This window comes from Nycticebus coucang, chromosome 9 (genome assembly GCF_027406575.1).
Source record: "Nycticebus coucang isolate mNycCou1 chromosome 9, mNycCou1.pri, whole genome shotgun sequence".
NCBI classification, from domain to species: Eukaryota; Metazoa; Chordata; class Mammalia; order Primates; family Lorisidae; genus Nycticebus; species Nycticebus coucang.
In genome coordinates, this window is record NC_069788.1 from 68,712,276 (window position 1) to 68,731,536 (window position 19,261).

Genomic DNA, 19,261 nt, shown 5'->3' on the forward strand with positions numbered 1-19,261 from the left:
TAAGACTAACACACATCTTCCAACTCCCTTTCATAAATTAAAAAAAAAAAAAAAGAAAGAAAACTTCTTTGTGGGGCTTAAAACAGTTATCTTTCTCCCAGTCATACCCTTCTATTCAAACTTCAGATAGAATGGGTTAAATACAGTTACTAGGGTTACTCACAGGCAACCCCTGTCCAGTAAAATTAGGCAAAAGATAACAGGGGTGTATTTTGAAAACATTTCAGGACATCACATTTCTCAAGAGGTGAAATATATAATCTAAAACCTAAGTATTTAATGTTCTACTTTGAGCTTAATGACTATGCATTTAAGAGACCAAAATAGCCAGTTAAAGCTTTACAGTCAAATGTCCCACCAAGAATTTTAAACAGTAAGGGGAATGTGTCATCTATTATATTCAACCCTATTGTAAAATGCATTTCCCACAAACTAGAATTAAATTCCTGGAAGCTTTATCAAGTAAATTCTTCATCTGTGCTCGCTTTGGCGGCACATATACTAAAATTGGAACCATACAGAGAAGATTAGCATGAGGATGACCCGCAAATTCGTGAAGCGTTCCATATTTTATTATTTGTGTCTTCTTTCTTGTGTATTTATTCTATACAATAAAATGGCTTAAAACACCCCCCCCCAAAAGTAACTTCTTTATCATAAAGTGATTAATCTCATGTTGGTTCTAGGGAGAATGGTGTAAGAATTATTTGTATCTTGGACTCAGTGGGTAGGGTGCCAGCCACAGACACCAGGGCTGGTGGGTTCAAACCTGGCCCAAGCCTGCTAAACAATGATAATTACAACAAAAAACAGCCAGGCATTGTGGTGGGCACTGTAGTCCCAGCTACTTGGAAGGCTGAGGCAAGAGAATCACTTAAGCCCAAAAGTTTGAGGTTGCTGTGAGCTGTGATGACACGGCACTGTACCAAGGGTGACTACTGAGACTGCCCCCCAAAAGAATTATTTATATGCTCCTATCCTCCTTTACTCAATCAAAACTATATTCAGGGACTTCATATTCTGGAGAGATGACTTTTGCCCCATTTAAGTACAACTAGAAACCCAAGACATTATGAGAAGACAATGGAAGTTGGGGTCTTTGTCTTTTTTTGAAAGTTCATTACAATCTCTGAACCCCACCTAGCATGCACCTATTGAAAGTGATTCCCCAAACTATACTCTTACAATTTTTTTCGATTTTTTTTCTGATTTATTTTAAAAAATAATTGCAAACAAGTATGCAAACACAGTTTATCCATACTCATAAATGGAAACTCCTATACTTTTACATCATGTTTTCGGAAGGTTTTTTTTTTAGCATTAAAATTTGCACATTGCTAGCTTAAGTTATTTGCAAATTTGAAAGTATACAAAACAAAAATAATTGGGGCATTTGGATGAGAAATGACCTTAAGAATGCCTCTAGGAGCTTACGTTGCGTTTCATTTTATTTACTAATAATATAGTACAGACTGCTATGAAGTCTACTTACTTTGTTTAGGTCGGAAATAGTTCCTCAGCCATAAAGGGAACTATAGTAGACCTCCCTATTCTCCAACTTTTCAACTATCCACCGAGGATGTTTCCTGAGACATTTCCCTTTGATTTCGCAAATCAGTATGTTTACTTTCTTTATCCTCAAGTATCTAAAAGGGAAATTTAATTTCTTTCACGATTTTATGTTTATAATGATGTTTACCATGGTGAAAATATTAAAAATATGCAGTGCATACTTAATAGTCGTTAGTGTTGTAAAAGACCTTATATAAATTGGTTTATGTGTAATATTTCATTTCAGATAAATAGTAAACATTTTTCCTCTATTTTAGAGATGAAAAACCTGACACTCCAAGAGCTTCAATATATACCCCAAATGTATCACATTACTAATTGTAAAAATGTGTAACTCTATGAAAATTTTATCAAAAAACACCAAAAAACATCTTCAAGATCTAAGGCTAGACGAAGATTTCTCAGACTTACTACCAAAAGCAAGATTCATGACAGGAAAAACTGATAAAGTGAACTTCATCAAAATTAAAAACTTTAGTTATACAAAAGACCCTGGTAGAAGAATAAAGGCATGCTACCAACTACGTAAAAATACGTGCAAACCACAAATCTGACAAAGTCCAAGTCTCTAAAATATGTAAATAACTCTCAGCCAGGCACAGTGGCTCACACCTGCAATCCCAGTACTTTGAAAGGCTGAGGTAGGAAAACTGTTTGAGGCCAGGAGTTCCACATCAACTTGAACACCATAGCAAGAGGCCAGCTGTACAAAAATTAGTTTGGTAGGGTGACACATGCCTATAACCCCAGCTACTCAGGAGGCTGAGGTAGGGAGATCACTTGATCCCAGGAGTTTAAGGCTGCAGTGAGCTATAATCAGTCCACTGTATTCTAGCCGGAGGAACAGAAATCCTAATTTCAAAGGTGGCGGGGGGACAAGAAAAAGAAAAAGTACTTACATAATTTTCCAGGTAAGAAAAGATGAAAAGATATTAACAGGCTAGATGTAAGACTTATCTTTGTTTAAGATTAGCTAAGTGAATTTTTTGATGCCTTGAAAGGAATAAAGCAAAATTCAAAAATGTCATTTTCCTTCCTCTAAATTATCTGATGCATCCATTGCTTGGAAGCATATCGATTTAGAGAAGTCTGGTCTTCTGGGTATATGCCCAGTAGAGGGATTATAGGATTGAATGGCAGATCTATTTTTTTTTTTTTTTGTAGAGACAGAGTCTCACTGTACCGCCCTCCGGTAGAGTGCCGTGTGACTTCCTTCCTCTAAATTATCTGATGCATCCATTGCTTGGAAGCATATCGATTTAGAGAAGTCTGGTCTTCTGGGTATATGCCCAGTAGAGGGATTATAGGATTGAATGGCAGATCTATTTTTTTTTTTTTTTGTAGAGACAGAGTCTCACTGTACCGCCCTCCGGTAGAGTGCCGTGTGACTTCCTTCCTCTAAATTATCTGATGCATCCATTGCTTGGAAGCATATCGGTTTAAAGAAGTTTGGTCTTCTGGGTATATGCCCAGTAGAGGGATTATAGGATTGAATGGCAGATCTATTTTTTTTTTTTTTTGTAGAGACAGAGTCTCACTGTACCGCCCTCCGGTAGAGTGCCGTGGCGTCACACGGCTCACAGCAACCTCCAACTCCTGGAGGATTCTCCTTAAGCGATTCTCTTGCCTCAGCCTCCGGAGTAGCTGGGACCACAGGCGCCCGCCACAACGCCCGGCTATTTTTTGGCCTGGGCTGAGGTTTGAACCCGCCAACCTCGGCATATGGGGCCGGCGCCCTACTCACTGAGCCACAGGCGCCGCCCGGCAGGCAGATCTATTTTTTGATCTCTAAGTGTTCACCCTTGTTATGAAACTAATGTAGGACCTTCACACGAAAGCTATAACCCAGTTACAACCTAAGAATAGGGAGAAGGAGGAAAGGGAGGGGAGGGAAGGGGGAGGGAGGTGGAAGGAGGGGGATTAATGGGATTACACCTGCGGTGCATCTTACAAGGGTATATGTGCATCCTAGTAAATGTGGAATGTAAAGGTCTTAGCAAAATAACTAAGAAAATGCTAAGAAAGCTATGTTAACTAGTGTGATGAAAATGTGTCAAACAATCTATGAACCAAGTGTATGGTGCCCCATGATCATATTAATGTACAGAGCTATGATTTAATAAAAATTAAAAAAAAGAAAAAAAAGAAGTTTGGCAATCTCTATAATCTTATGTATGTAGTCCTCTATATAAGCATATGTTTCATACATATATGTTATATAATCTACACATGTCTTAATTTACTTGGTTTGAAAAATCTTTTTATACTTTGTTATCAAAATAAACAAAGTTTGCATTCAAATTACTACTTACCATTTGAAGAAGCCAGAGTAAGGCAGTTTCTTCTGCATTTTGGAGAAAAATTTGAAAAACAACTCTATCCACCTCTGGCAAAAAATTGTGAATATGTTCAAGACTTAACCATTGTGATGAAAATGTGTCAAATGGTCTATGAAGCGAATGTATGATGCCCCATGATCATATCAATGTATAAAGTTATGATTTAATAAAAAAAAGACTTAATATTATTTTAAATCATAGTAATCTCATTTATTTTGCCCAAAGTAAAAATTACATATCACACATTAGATCACTGATATATAATTCATGAAATAACCTGTCAAAAGCAATTTTACCAGTTTTAAAAGAAAGAAAGAACACTTAAAAATGGTTTTATAAAATGTACATTTCTCCAAAAGAAGACATTTCTTGTTTTTACTCAGAAAGAAAAAAAATATTTAGGTACATTTGAAAAGAATGATTCCATCTGAAAGACGTTCTCTTAGCAGGTATCTGGGATTTACTACAACATTTATATTTTCTTCTTTTTTCTCTTCTTTTCTAAGTTTTCTACCAATTTCCTCTTCTTGGTTGACACCAGGCTATTTCTGTTCCTTGGCTTATTGCTGTTATCAGTTAAACCGCATTTCTCTGCATTCGGTTTTGACTGCTTTTCTTCTTCCTGCACTGTGTCATCAGATTCCTCTTTGCTGATTTTGAACTGTTCTTCTTTACTTGCTAAAACACAAGAGAGAGTGCATTTCAAGACCATTTTTTCCTTTTGAATGAAATAAACATAGGTTAGCAATAAAGTTGTGTAGATCTCTTCTGCTTCAGTTAAGAGATAACAGATTTTTCAAATTTTTCAAGTGATCAACTTCAGTTACCGGGAGAAGGCTCTCCACCTGGAGGAAGGCTTTCATTCATGTCTGGCACTCTGTCTAGCCACACTCCAAGACATGTCAGCCTGGCGTTAGTATTTACTTCACAGAGTAGGGATGGGGGAACTTTCTACAGGAAGATAGAAAATCCATTAAGTAAATTCTGAATAATTACTTTTTTTCCATAATCAAGTCGCCTTAATTTAAAATTGACTGCATTTCACTGTATTTACTGTAGAAGTACTCTATTATCTTGATTCATACTTGGTTTGACTATGTTCTTCACTGAGCCAATTTCCAAGAAGGACCCAGAAATTAAAAATTCTAAAGAAAAGGACCATGTCTCTTCTGTTGTTTAACAAAGAACCTTGCACAAAACAGACTCTTCACAAACCATATTCACAGAATGCTTATGAGAAAACAAATAATAAACCAAGAGAGACAACAAAGAGATGCGGTTAGAGAATTTAATTGTCTAATATCTGGTTCAAAATTAACATTAGTTCCACAACTGATCACAAGCACTCAAATTGTTTTTAGCAATGGCAGCATTTTTAATCTAACACCTTTTAGGGAACAAAGTAGAGCTTCTCTGATTAAAAGAGAAGAGTGAGTTCCGGGATCCTGTCAGCTCAGACTCATAAATGCCGACCTCAAGGCAGCTCTGTGGATCTTTAAAACCGTTAATATCAATCACACCTGGAAGGGATCAAAAGATCTATGCTTTATGACCAGAAAAAAATATTCTACCACATTTAACTCAAAGTAAAATAGCAAGGATTACATTAAGGTGTATTTATACTGTGCAGAGACACTGACCTTATCCTGCTTCAGCTTCCACATTTTGATGAAACCATCACTTGAAGCTGTAACAATAACATGATGCTCTGGAATTTCAAAACTGAAAATGTCTTTTACCCTAGGATAGAAATATTAACACTTTCAAAGGCCTATTCTTTGAAATAGTGCAATGCTGTTAGACTACTAGGACTACTCTCTTGCTTTTTTGAGGCTATAAGTATTTCCAAAGTGATCGATGAATGGTGTCATAGAATACTGCTATGCTTCACATTCTGGTTAGTCAATGGCTCACTTTTAAAGCCAAAATACAAGATTAAATTGACTTAATGGATAATAAAGACATCCAACACAGTCCTTCACCTAACAAAGCTCCAAGTTCAGTAAGGACAACAGAAAACTTTCCCACCCTTTCCCTCAGCTCCAGTGCCACCATCGCTAGTCCAATCTGCTGTCATTTTTCTTCTGGATCATGGAAGTAGACTAATTGGCCTTTCTGCTTCATTTTTGTCCCCTCAGAATTAAAAAAAAATGCAAATTAGATGTTACTTCTAGGCTTAAAACCCTATAAAACTGGGATTTGCTTTAAAATAACATGGAAAAGGCAGCGGCTGCAGATGTCGATGAAGCAAGACTGGCCATAAAGTGACAGGTGCTAAAGCTCATGGTGGGTCTGTAAGGGTTGGCTCCTTAATCTGGTTTCCTTCTTTTAAATTTTTCCAAAATACTCATTAGAAGTAAATGAAACAATAGAGTAAAATCTAAATTCTTCATCTGGGCCCACTGTGTTGTCCACCTTGCTTATTCTCATCTAGTCACACCTGCCTTCTGTCTGTCCCTAAAATACACCAAACTCTTTCCTCCGTCAGGGCCTTAGTGCCTATGGGTTTCTCTTTTTAGAATTAGCTCTTTTTTTGTCGTTAGGTTTTCACTCATTCTTCCTTCATCATCATATCTAAACCAATTACCCGTATTACTTTTTAATCATAATACCTTTCTATTTCCATCCTGCTTGTTTCTAAGCTGTCTTCTTGCCTCATTACACTATAAGAACCGCAAGAACACAAGCTCTTGTCTTTTTTATTCATCATCAAATACCTAGTGTAGTAATTTATAACAGATGCTTGACAAATGGCCAATAACCTAAGTGTTACCAGTACATTTGAAGTGGCCTTCCTTGAACGATGTTTTGACTTCTAATACAGGGTAAAGATAAGGCTGTATCCTGACTACAATACTCTTGAGTATTTACAAAGACAGACTGCATAAAACTTAACCATTATTTAGAAAATATGAACGAAGACTTATGTGAGACATAGAACATGCAGATGATAAAAGAGAAAGCAGAGACCTAAGAGTCTGACAGAACTGGGCTTGAATTCCAGCTCCATCACCTAAAAGTGGGGTGATCTAGGCCAAATCACTTAGCTACGTAATCTGAGATTCAGTGTATACCCCCTAGAAATGCAGTAATAAGATGGCATAAAATAAAATTCAGTATCATTTCATTTCTCCTGCAGGAAAAAAATTATGTAGAAAAGGGAAGAAGTGGACAAGAAGAATAAAATAAAAGGACCAGAGTGGCCAGGGACAAAGCTTAAGATTGTTTAGTTCTTTATTTTATCAAATAATGCTTCACTATAGGCCTCAAGTCTAATGGACTTATTTAAAAAATAAATATATTGAACAAATAACTAGTCCTGATCACACTTTCACCACTTTTGCATCATTAAGGCCAGGAAGATAACATTTTCCACCATCTTCTTATACTCCAGATACTATATACCAGGCGTCCTCAAACTTTTTAAACAGGGGGCCAGTTCACTGTTCCTCAGACCATTGGAGGGCTCGACTATAGTTAAAAAAAAAAACAAAAAAACTATGAACAAATTCCTATGCACACTGCACATATCTTATTTTGAAGTAAAAAACAAAACGGGAACAAATACAACTCACATTGCCTCATGTGGCCCGCGGGCCGCAGTTTGAGGACCCCTGCTATATACCATACACATAGTATGTCTCCTTACTTCTGCAGTTCACGAAAACATATACTCCTGATTTATGACACCGCTGCACATAGACCATTTATTAAGACAGTACAGATGCACACACAGATTGGTAAAAATACCTGTTTTCATGAGCCTTAAATTCACAGAGGCACACAAGTGAATTACAGTCAATAAACCTTACAACTTCTTCATCTCCAGCCACTGCAAGGACAGACTCCTAAGAGAGAAAAAGAGTAATAATCTCTAGAACGTCAGCAACTATTTCAACCATCCCCATAAACTCCCATCACTGATTTCTAAGTACTTACTGAAAGAAATGTAACAGAAGAAATTCTCCTTTCATTTGTGATGGTGCCACTGATGGATGCAGTGTCAAGCTGATAGATGTCTATTTTATTTAGTATGACAACTATGTATTTCTCTCCCCTCGGAGACCATTCCACTATGTGAGCATCTGAAGGTAATAAACCACGGTTTATTTATATTATGAAGAAAACATAAAGGGACCAAAGTAATAATAAAATAGCAAATATTTATATTTTGTGTTTTCACATCCACTCTATCTTTATATCTTATGAATTACATTTTATTTCAGAATTTACAAGGGTACGCATGTTTTGGTTAGTTTGTTCTACACATTTCAGGTCAAAGTTGTAAGTGTGCCCTTCATCTACAATGCATGCATTATACCAGTTAGGTGTGAGTTAACCCAACTTCTCATCTGCCCTCCCATCTACTTAATTCCCATTGGGTTTTACTTCCATTATGTTGCCATAAATGTTGATTAATTAGGTTCAATTAAGTATTGAGTACATGCAGTATTTGTTTTTCTATTCAGGCCATACTTTACTTAGAAGAATGGTCTCAATGTCCAACCAGGTTGTTACAAAAGATACTAGATTACCATTTTTTTCAATAGCTGCATAGTACTTAATGGTAAACCATACCACATTTTATTAATCCGCTAATGTACTGAAAGGCATTTGGGCTGTTTCCATATCCTAGCAACTGTGAATTGTGCTGCTATAAGCATTTGAGTGCTCGTGTCTTCATGATAAATTTCTTTTTTTCCTTTGGGGAAATACATAGTGGTGGAATTGCAGGCCTGAATGGTAGGTTGACTTTTAACTCTTGGAGGTATCTCCATGCTGCTTTCCATAGAGGCTGTACCAGTTTACAGTCCCACCAACAGTGTGTAAGTGTTCCTTTCCCTCTGCATCCACACCAACACTTGTTTTGGGACTTTTTGATAAGAGCCATTCTTGCTGCAGTTAGGTGGTATCTCAATGTGGTTTTGATTTGCATTTTACCTATGAAAAGTCTGACATCCATACACTTTCCTAATGCATTTCCTTCTCCTAAACTCAGCTCAGGTTGCGGGGAGCTGCATCTACTTCAGGGAGATAGAGATGAGAGTTGCCCAGAACTAAACAGGTAGCTGCTGGGCCCACGCCTTGCTCTCTCACCTTGAAAACAACTTGTTCCTATCCATAAAGACCCACAGCTTTGACCCGCTGATGTTCTCTGCTTCTTCCAGCAGCTGCAGAGTGCCATTCCACCAGGGTTTGGATAGGTCTACCCAGGGGCACCAAAATTGGTTACCAAAGCGTGGCACTCATCTCCAAGGTCACATCGTTTGAAAAGTGTATTACTTTACTAGCAAGGGAGAAAAATGACAGACTACTGTCTCAAAATCCAAATTCCTCATGAGTAACATTTTATTTTTATTTTTTGGAGACAGGGTCTCACTATGTCACCCTGGGTAGGGTGCTGTGGCATCACAGCTCACAGCAATCTTCAATTTGGGCTTAAGCGGTTCTCTTCCCTGAGCCTTCCAAGTAGGTGGGACTACAGGTGCCCACCACAACACCCGGCTGTTTTTTTTGTTATAGTTGTCATTGTTTAGTAGGCCCAGGCTGGGTTCAAACCCGCCAGCCCTGGTATATATGGCCAGTGTCCTAGCCATGAGTAACATTTTAGATAATTATCTGAGTTCAAAAAATCTCCAAAAGTTACATTAACACTCAGCCCTAAAATAGGAAAAAAGGTAAACTAAAACATTTCCTCTCAGAGGTAACCACCATCACGGAGGGAAATAAATGTGTATGTGCACACACATAAACATACACATATCCATTAAGTAGCTGTAAAATATATAGGCTGAGTACCCCTTATCTGAAATATTTTGGATTTCAATTTTTTTCCAGATTTTGGAACATTTGCATATATGTAATGAAGTATCTTGAGGATAAGCTCCAAGTGTAAACATGCAATTCATTTGTTTCAATATGCATCTTATACACATAATCTGAAGGCTTTTTACACAATATTTTTAATACTTTTATGCATAAAACAAAGTTTTAACTGTGTTTTGACTTTGACTCATCACATGAGGTCACATATGTACTTTTACACTTACAGCGTTGTAATAGTGGTCAAAATGTTTCAAATTTTAGAGGATTCTGGATTTCAGATTAGGAATGTTCAACCTGTATCTCAAATAAATAATACTCACTTTGTTTTATGTTTTTTATGAATGCTGATCTTCCTTCAACAAGATTCCATGTTCTGCAAAACAGGAAGCTCACTCATAGCATGATTATCAATTAAGTTTCACTGAGTATAAAAGAGCAAGCATAACTCAAATGATAATATTTGCTAAATATGGGCTATTTAAAGCAACTGCCATCTTTTGTATAGCAGCGTCATGAAATATTTATCAAGATTAAAGCTCCTTTTGTTCCCATATTCCTTTAATATGCTGAGTCAATTTGTATCTATTGCATTTTCTTTTTTTTTTTTTTTGTATCTATTGCATTTTCAAAAACTTTCCCCTCCTAAAACATTTCTCTTGAGCAGTGGTTCTCAACCTTCCTAATGCTGTGATGTATTTTCATTGTTACAAAGGGGTTGCGACCCACAGGTTGAGAACCACTGCTCTTGAGGATCACTCTCCTCTTCACTTGACAGCTTCCAATGACTGCGTGTGAGGGCTTCTTGAATACAGAGCTTGTTGCTTTTATCCTACCATCATGAAAACGTTGACTGGCTTTCTACCTTTCCCTGTTTCACAGTATCTTTAAACAGATGAAAGCTGTGAAATAATACAGAAATAGCACCTAAGTATTACAGTAAAAGATACACCTTAATAAAGATTCTCTTGAGTGTTAATGACCTACCTTAATGTCTTATCTGTACCAACAGACAGGGCCAACTTGCCAGATGGATGAACAGAAAGGTAGGTCACATGTCCTCTAAAATGAAACCAACAGTTAGCCCCCAACTTGATCAGCACATCCAGAATGCCAATGGGAAGGAGCAGGACTCACTTGTGAGCTTTAATTGACTTTAGGCATTCCCATTTCTTTGCATCCCAGACACAGATGAGTCCGTCTTCTGCTCCACTGATTAAGTGTCTGTTGCCATAGAATTTCAAGCACGTTATTGTACCTAGGAAAAAATCAAGACAGGCTGTTTTCATAGTTTGTTCAGTTATAAATATAGATTTGACCTAATCAGTTCACTTTCTTGATTTTCCTCTTTAAAATTATAAAATTTGGAGATGGTTAGCTAGGATACTTTGAGCAGAAGTCAAACAAAACTAGCCAGCTAGGCTTGGCCCCTGTGGCTCAAGTGGCTAAGGCGCCAGCCACATACACCTGAGCTGGCAGGTTCAAATCCAACCTGGGCTCGCCAAACAACAATGACAGCTGCAACCAAAAAATAGCCGGGCGTTGTAGCGGGTGCCTTGTAGTCCCAGCTATTTGGGAGGCAGAGGCAGGAGAATCACTTGAGTCCAGGAGTTGGAGGTTGCTATGAGCTGTGATGCCAGGGCACTCTACCCAGGGAGACAGCTTGAAGCTCTGTCTCAAAAAAAAAAAAAACAAAACTAGCCAGCTAAAGTGGGAAACAAACCAAGATGACTTTTACTTTTTAAACAGTGAGTTAGCTAACCAACCAGACATGATCCAATCATCATCACTGCAAAGCTGCTTTGATTAAATTTCCATATACTTATCATTCATTGTCAAAAGAATTTATTAGAACAATTAGATAAAATGTTACACTCTTCAACTATGCTCTCTGGAATCTCCTTTCTTGTGGTTAACAAACTTTCCTACATCTTTTCGACTTTCTCATGAAACATCCCACTTCCCTTTACTAACACTGAAGCTTAGATCTCTGATGAATTTCCCCTACAGCTCCAGCAGTGAAATGCTGGAAGAGGCTGAGCTCTCCTAGCTCTCCAAAGCAGTCCCTACCATTACACCTTTACTCCCCCCCCCCCCAGTAAAATTCCCTATTTCTTTGGTATTTGTGTCACCTAGCTTCACCGCCCTGTGACTCAGGGGCCAGCAAACTATTGCCTACTGGTCAAATCTGACTGATGTCTTTTTTTTTTTTTTAATTAAATCATAGCTGTGTACATTAATGCACAGTACCATGTGCTGGTTTTACATACAATTTGAAATATTTTCATCAAACTGGTTAACATAGCCTTCCTGGCATTTTCTTAGTTTCTGTGTTAAGACATTTATATTCTACATTTAGTAAATTTCACATGTACCCTTGTAAGATGCACCGTAGAGTAGTTCCACCAATTACCCTCCCCTGATGTCTTATTTTTATAAAATATAATTTCATTGGAAAACAGCCACCAGAAATGTTTATGGCTGCTTTTGCACCACAGAGACAGAGCTGAATAATTGTAACAGAGACTATATGGCCCACAAAATCTAAATATACACTATCTGGTCCTTTACAGATTATGAGTGTGAACTTCTAAGTCATTTTCCATCTATACACAGCCTGGTCAATCTTTTAAACTAATCTTTACATTGAAAGTACCAAAGATCTTTAATGAAGTATTTTACACACAACAAAAGTATTAATAATGTGTGGGCTTAAAGACCACCTTTTTCTCAAAGTGGAAGCCATTAGCCACCTTTGCTCATGTTTTCCTCTCCCTATTATATTCTTACTTTGGAAAGCATGCTTTCCCACATCTGCTTCCTAGGAAAAGAGTTTATTGCCAACTGTCAGAAACACAGGACACAAGGAATGGAGGAAACCAAGAACCCTACTTCATTGAAACGCCATCTAAACTCCTCCTACTAAGTAAGTTCTTTTCTTATTGTTCAACACTAATACTAACATAACATGTTTGAACAGATCAGATTTCATTTATTTCTTCCAAGCCAAAAGAATGCTTTTTTTTTTTTTCAAAAGAATTCTTGTATGAACTGGAATTGAGAGTGGGAGGAAGGAATTTATATTGAAATCATTCAGGGCATAGCTTCTGGTGAAGAGCAAAACATCTGTCAAAGTAGCTAAGGGCCATCTGCTATGGTCTAAATGTGTCCCTCCAAAATTCATCTGCTGAAACTTAGTCACCAACGTGATAGTATTAAGAGCGAGAGCTGGGCACAGTGGCTCATGCTTGTAATCCTAGCACTCTGGGAGGCCGAGGCAGGTGGATTGCTTGAGCTCAGGTGTTTGAGAACAGCCTGAACAAGAATAAGACCCCATAGCCAGGCATTGTGGCAGATGCCTGTGGTCCCAACTACTCGGGAGGCTAAAGCAAGAGAATTGCCTAAGCCCAAGAGCTAGAAGTTACTGTGAGCTGTGATGCCATAGCACCTACTGAGGGTGACAAAATGAGACTCTGTCTCTAAAAAAAATAAAATAAAATAAGACCCCATCTCTAAAAATAGCCAGGTATTGTGGTAGGCACCTGTAGTCCCAGCTACTTGGGAGGCTGAGGCAAGAGGATCAATTGAGCCCAAGAATTTGACGTTGCTGTGAGCTATGAAACCAGGGCACTTTACCCAGGGTGACAAAGTGAGATTTTGTCTTTAAAAAAGAAGAGGACTGGAGCCTTTGGGGGTGGGGCTAACTCATGAGACTCTTAGTTCTCCTTTATAGGATTTTGAAGGGAGCTGCCTTGTCCTTCTCCCATGTGAAGACTCAACAAGGCATCATCTACAGAGAGCAGACTCTCACCAGACACTGAAATACACCAGCGTCTTGATCAGCCTCCAGAACTATTTGAAATAAATCTGTTATTTTTATAAACTATCCAGTCTAAGATACAGTAGAACGTCCATAGTTAACCATCTCCCTACACTGACCACCTCCTTAAGCTGAGACCTAATTTTCATAGACTGGACAAGCACATGTATGTATCAACATAGGTCACCTAGTTCCTTATGTCGACCACCTGTGCATATTGATCAGTCTGTTACAGTCCCTTGGGTGGTCAACTTACAGAGGTTCTACTGTACTCTGTAATAGTTAAGCCAAACGGACTACGACAGCATCTACCGTTTTCCCCGAAAATAAGACAGTGTCTTATTGTAAGGTGTGCTCCCAAAGATGAGCTGTCTTATTTCAGGGGACGTCTTATCTTCCTTGTAAGTAGTTTTATTTTCAGAGGATGTCTTATTTTTGGGGAAACAGGGTAATAGAAAGAAGCCATGTAGCACTCTAAATTTATTGCTAGAAACCAATCCCTGAATTTATGAAATACAGAGTAGGATAATGGGCAACCCTCTGCCTTTCTTTGCTGGAGACCAATTTCCCTGGCTGAGATGCTTCTCATTCTCTGTATCTGTCTGTCTCCTGGGAAAATGCAAGGTAAACAGCACAAAATATTCAATACTGAGAAAAAAAGTTACCTATTCAGTCTTTTCCTCCCTTGATCCTGTCACTATTCTGAACAACTTCACTATCAGTGAGGAAAACCACCCATGAGTTGGGAATTACTGCTCCTTGACCTCAACTCCAGCAACCTTTGCCTCCGCGGTATTTGAGTTCCCCATACCCATTGTTCCTACCTAATGCTGCTCCAAGTTGGAAGTCCTTAACTCTAGGAACCTATCCTTTGGCTACAAGCTCACAACTTCCCCGCCCTTTCATGCCTTTCCGCACTCACACTCTACTTGTTTTTTTTTATTTCAGAGATCTCCCTACCCTTGACATCCCATTTTCTCTAGGCTGACCTATAGCTAAAAGCCTATATGCTCTGTGCCCTGAAGGCCTAAGGAAAAGGCAGTTTTGATTTCCTGCACTGACCATAAGTTTCCTTGCAAGCCTCAATAACTCAGTAAACAAAGTTGTTAAGCCTGATTGCTGGAGGTAAAATTCCACAGTCAGTGACACAACATTCTGGCTGTAAGCCTGGGGGTTTTGGGGGCAAAGAGTCTCCACCCCCAGTGACCCAGCTCAGAGGGTGACTCATATGTGTCTAAAAGCTGAATGGCCTCTGAACTATGGGTAAGTGAGGTAATGAGTTACTGTGTCCTAGGTTGCCAATGGGTTTCAGAGATTTTAAGAGTAATTATACTACATCTTCGAAGAGGTCTTATGATTTATCAGTTATGGGCAAAACAACTGACATATGTCTTGTGTGAGAATTAAGAAATTTATAATCAGTTAATCAGTAGACTAGTAGGCGCCATGGTAAAAATAATTGAATATTACAATCAAGGTAGTGGAGAAATGTATGGTTATAGATTAATAGTGTGTACGTGACTGGTTGGCTATTTAAGCTGGCTGAAAATAAAGAATATTGCTACTTGCCATAAAAGAGCTTGTAGCCATTCTTTGCCCCATACAATTTCAAAAAGCAGGTTCTACCAACGCGTCATCGACCACGCGATTGGCCTTCATGCAACCCTGACCACCTACTCTTTCACCAAAATCCTTAATTCCCTTATAACTCAATCCTTCTACTACACACACTAACTTTCCTCTATCTATAGAAATGTACGTGGCTTACTGCTGAAGAAACTCAAAAAACATTGCAAACTGATGTTACTCAATCCACAGCTTCCAACCTAAATGGAGCAAGCTACCCTCAGTCCTTCTGCTTGCTCTTAGTTAGCACCTCTCTCATATCCAAATGGCCAGCGCTTCCCTCAAGCCCACACCACTCATCTGCTTGCTCATTCACTCTCACTCTGCCAATTCAATCCCTACCTGCCTTCTCTCAAAATTTCAAGATCTGGTCCCATCTACCTTGGCACTGTCCAGCCCCACTCCAATTTAACTTTCTCATAATCCAGAACTACTTACAGTTCTCAAGCACACTAGTGGCTAAAAACACAGGTTCTAGATCTGGGTTCAAGTTCTAGTTCCACTGTTTTGTGACCTTAGGCTAGTCATGCAATATCTTTGAACCTAGGTGTCCCCTTCTACGAACTAAAGATGTAACAGTACCTTTTTGGCACACTGAGGGATACATGATATGCCCTCAGTGAAGTTAGGTATTAGATATTGATACGATGCTACTTGTGCTCATCATAGTGCCTCCTCTGCCTGGAATAACCTTTCTTCTCCTAGCAAACCTGGCTAACAACTGACATTTCTTTTAAGATAATTCAGATGTCATTTTAAGCAAAGCAAAACCCCACTCCCCAAATGAGTTAAATATCTCTTTTCTGTCTCCCAATTCACACAGTGAGCAATATGACAGCAAGGATTTTTTTGTTGTTGTTGTTCTCTATTTCCTACTACAGAAACTGCTAGAAAACAGACGTTTAAAGAACTGCTCAACTGAAGTCAAATTGTAAAATATACCTCCACATCACTATCTTAAGGATACAATTTTCTTACCATTGTGATGCACTAGAGCCCCATGCTCTATCTTCTTTTTCATGTCATAAATGTGAATTGTTTCATCTTTACTCCCAGTGACTACAAAACGACTATTTACAGCTACTGCTGACAAGGAGGCAGTGTGGGCATGGTGAGTGAAGTCAGCCACCAGGGACCATTTCTGTTAAAGAGAAGATGTATGATCAACTGCCACAGTCACACCACAATTCTCCAGAAACAGATAAGTGATTTCATAATCCATGAAAACTACCAATGGATCCTATAAATGGAGAAAAAACTATGCAATTATGTATAGATGAAAACTAACAAGAATCTAAAAACTGAATAAGGAAGGTAAAACAAAGAGGTGGGAAGGCAATACTGGTATACTAACTCCGAAACACAGCAATGGAATCTGGACGAGATAGACTTCCAGATCCCACCCAAATCTTGAACTCTTTAATAGATGTGCTTATATGTGAGACTTCCACATCATTTACTCTTTCAAATGTTCAAATATTTATTTGAATTTATTCATTTAAATAATGAGTGCCTACTATGTATGCACTTGCCACGATTTGTGGCACTTGATATACAGCAAGAGACAAACTTTAATGGAATTTCCATTCTAATGGGAGACACAAAATAAATTAATACGATGTCATTTAGAAATACCTATAATGACAAGTCCTAGAAAGAAAAGCAAACAGAGTAAGGGTATGTTTCCATTAGTATGAACAATATACAGAATCACCATAAAATACACTTACTGACAGGTGACTTTTGGATTGGAAATGTGACTGGATGAGTGCGAAGAATGACAGCAAAACACACACACACACACACTCCTTAAACTGAAAGCGCTGTATCAAAGCATATTCAAAGAAGAAAATCAATCAAATCAAAGAAGAAAAAGCCCCCACCAAACTTCTCTGAACACACTTAAAACTTATTACTCCAAATCAAGTCCTGAATAACCACAGTGACAAATAGTTCTATCAATTGATTAGGACCAAAGGGGCCTCTCTTTTGTGTTAAGGCATAGCATTCCCGAGGGTCTGCTATGGCCTTAAATCTAGGAATAACTTCTGTCAATTCATGATACAAAAGTAATGTTGGTTATCCAGGGGTCCTCAAACTATGGCCCACGGGCCACATGCAGCGGTGTGAATTGTATTTGTTCCCGTTTTGTTTTTTTTACTTCAAAATAAGATAATGTGCATAGGAATTTGTTCATAGTTTTTTTTAAAAAACTATAGTCTGGCCCTCCAACGGTCTGAGGGACAGTGAACTGGCCCCCTGTTTAAAAAGTTTGAAGATGCCTGATAGTCTGTTGTCTAGACTTAGAACCAGTATTGGGTAATGATTAAGAGCTTCAAGTGTCAGAGCCACTTGGGGGTCCTAAACCTTCTGAGGCAGCTCTGCCAATTATTAGCTGTGTGCCCTTGAGCAGTTACATAACCTATCTCTGAAGAACTCTCATCTGAAAAATGAGAATAACTGTATCTGTCTCAATAGGTTGCTGTGAAGTGCACTGTGTCTAGAACACAGTAAGCAATTTTACTACCAAAAACCCATATTCAATAGTATCACCTCTGAATATTCAAAACATGTCACCTTTTAGTCAAAGGCTGAAAGCAGACAAATAACCAGGGTAGAAAACAAAATAAACAAAAGCAATTAGCCAAGTCACATACATCCAGTCTTCTAATTCAACACTGACACGTTCACGTCTTCATAAATAAGTACCATACTCACTAAAATAGATTTCCAGGAGGTGCCTGGAATTGCTTCCAGAATAAAATAGTAGTAGACTAGAAAGAAGTTGGAGACCTAGAAATCTGGGTACAATCCTATCTACCTATGACTACTGGCAACTTACTTAGACTTTTTATTCACACATCTAATAAAATACTTACATTCTGTTGTAATTTTTCTCCATGTATTTGACTTCTCAGTCTTACACCCTTTATGTAGGGAACATCTATAGAACAAGATCCATACCGCCAACATCTTTGTACTTGCATCACCAAACCCACAGTAAGTTCCCAACAAATAATAAACGAGTAAACGAATTTTATCTAGGAGAGATTTATACTAATCTAACTCTAATATTTTGTAAAACTCCAAGACAGAAACTTAATGAAACAGCGAGTTGTTCTTCAGTAAATGCTGAACACCTACACTGACAATCAACTTCTGGAAGTAACCCTTAAATCCAAAATCAATAACTCTTGTCCACGTGCGCAAATATCCGCTTCCTTCGTGCCCTGTTGTCTTTCTGTCTACTATAATCAGCAAATATTATCTCATTTTGGTAAAATGCCTGTGTCCGACCTGCGGCCCGCAAGCAGCATTTTGTTTGTTTGAGATAGAGTCTCACTTTGTCACCCTTGGTAGAGTGCCGCGACGTCATAGCTCACAGCAACCTCCAACTCTCGGGCTTAAGTGATTCTCTTGCCTCAACCTCCCAAGTAGCTGGGACTACAGGCGCCCACTACATCACTCCACATTTTTAGAGATGGGGTCTCGCTGTTGCTCAGGCTGGTTTCGAACTTATGAGCTCAGGCAATCCACCCACCTCGGCCTCCCAGAGTGCTAGGATTACAGGCATGAACCACCACGCCCGGCCTTGAGCAGCATTCTGATTCTGTGAGGACTCTGTTTTTTGCTAATCAGCGTTCGTTAGTGTCGGTATATTTAATGTGTGGCCCAAGACAACTCTTATTTCTCCAACGCATGGCAGAGAAAAAAAATATTTTAAAAGTTAGACACCCCTTAGCTTTACTTAGTTGACTCATTAATTCAAAGAGATCAGACGCAGAAGGCGGGCGCTGGAACGTTGACCCCTGCGGTGTGGGAACCAAACCTGACCCCTCCCCGCCCCGCCTCCAGAGGTCGTCTCGGCGCGCGGTATCTCACCTGGTGGTCGCCGCTCGCCTCGGAATGCGGGTGGACAGTGAATCCAAAAAGGACCTGCTCGTAGCTACCAGCGACCAGCTCCATCCAGCAGCTCACGTGCTTTTTCGGCGAGCTCCGATCAGTTTAGCAGAGGCAACAAAATCGGATGCAAAGGGGTAGCGGGGTGGGGGGGAAAGCGGGTCCTTCCTGTGTCGGCGCA

At 38.9% G+C, this 19,261-nt stretch overlaps 1 protein-coding gene and 1 pseudogene across 2 annotated transcripts; one reads left to right on the forward strand and one right to left on the reverse strand.

The window, feature by feature from the left end:
• The first annotated feature begins 477 nt into the window (after positions 1–477).
• Positions 478–573, forward strand: LOC128595089 (uncharacterized; annotated as a pseudogene).
• A 3,523-nt stretch (positions 574–4,096) lies between these two features.
• PAK1IP1 (PAK1 interacting protein 1) lies at positions 4,097–19,200 on the reverse strand. 2 transcript variants are annotated; one of them, XM_053601573.1, is made up of 10 exons: positions 19,063–19,200; positions 16,159–16,321; positions 10,872–10,992; positions 10,722–10,796; positions 10,058–10,110; positions 7,851–7,996; positions 7,662–7,759; positions 5,552–5,651; positions 4,739–4,862; positions 4,097–4,589 (listed from the first exon to the last, which is right to left on the reverse strand). In XM_053601573.1, the coding sequence occupies exons 1-10, from the start codon at positions 19,144–19,146 to the stop codon at positions 4,384–4,386; spliced, it is 1,170 nt and encodes a 389-aa protein (XP_053457548.1). In that variant the 5' UTR covers positions 19,147–19,200; the 3' UTR covers positions 4,097–4,383. The 2 variants fall into 2 exon arrangements, with proteins under 2 accessions (XP_053457548.1, XP_053457547.1); XM_053601572.1 differs by lacking the exon at positions 19,063–19,200 and adding an exon at positions 18,060–18,623.
• Between the last annotated feature and the right edge of the window lie 61 nt (positions 19,201–19,261).

Bases quoted from the DNA above. Each gene is read 5' to 3' on its own strand.
- PAK1IP1 (XM_053601572.1), bottom strand. From the start codon at position 18,167: ATGCAAGTACAAAGATGTTGGCGGTATGGATCTTGTTCTATAGATGTT. The intron at 7,997-10,057 runs GTGAGTATTATT...TATTACCTTCAG, and splicing joins CATAAAAAACATAAAACAAA to ATGCTCACATAGTGGAATGG. The intron at 7,760-7,850 runs GTAAGTACTTAG...TTTCTCTCTTAG, and splicing joins CTTCTGTTACATTTCTTTCA to GAGTCTGTCCTTGCAGTGGC.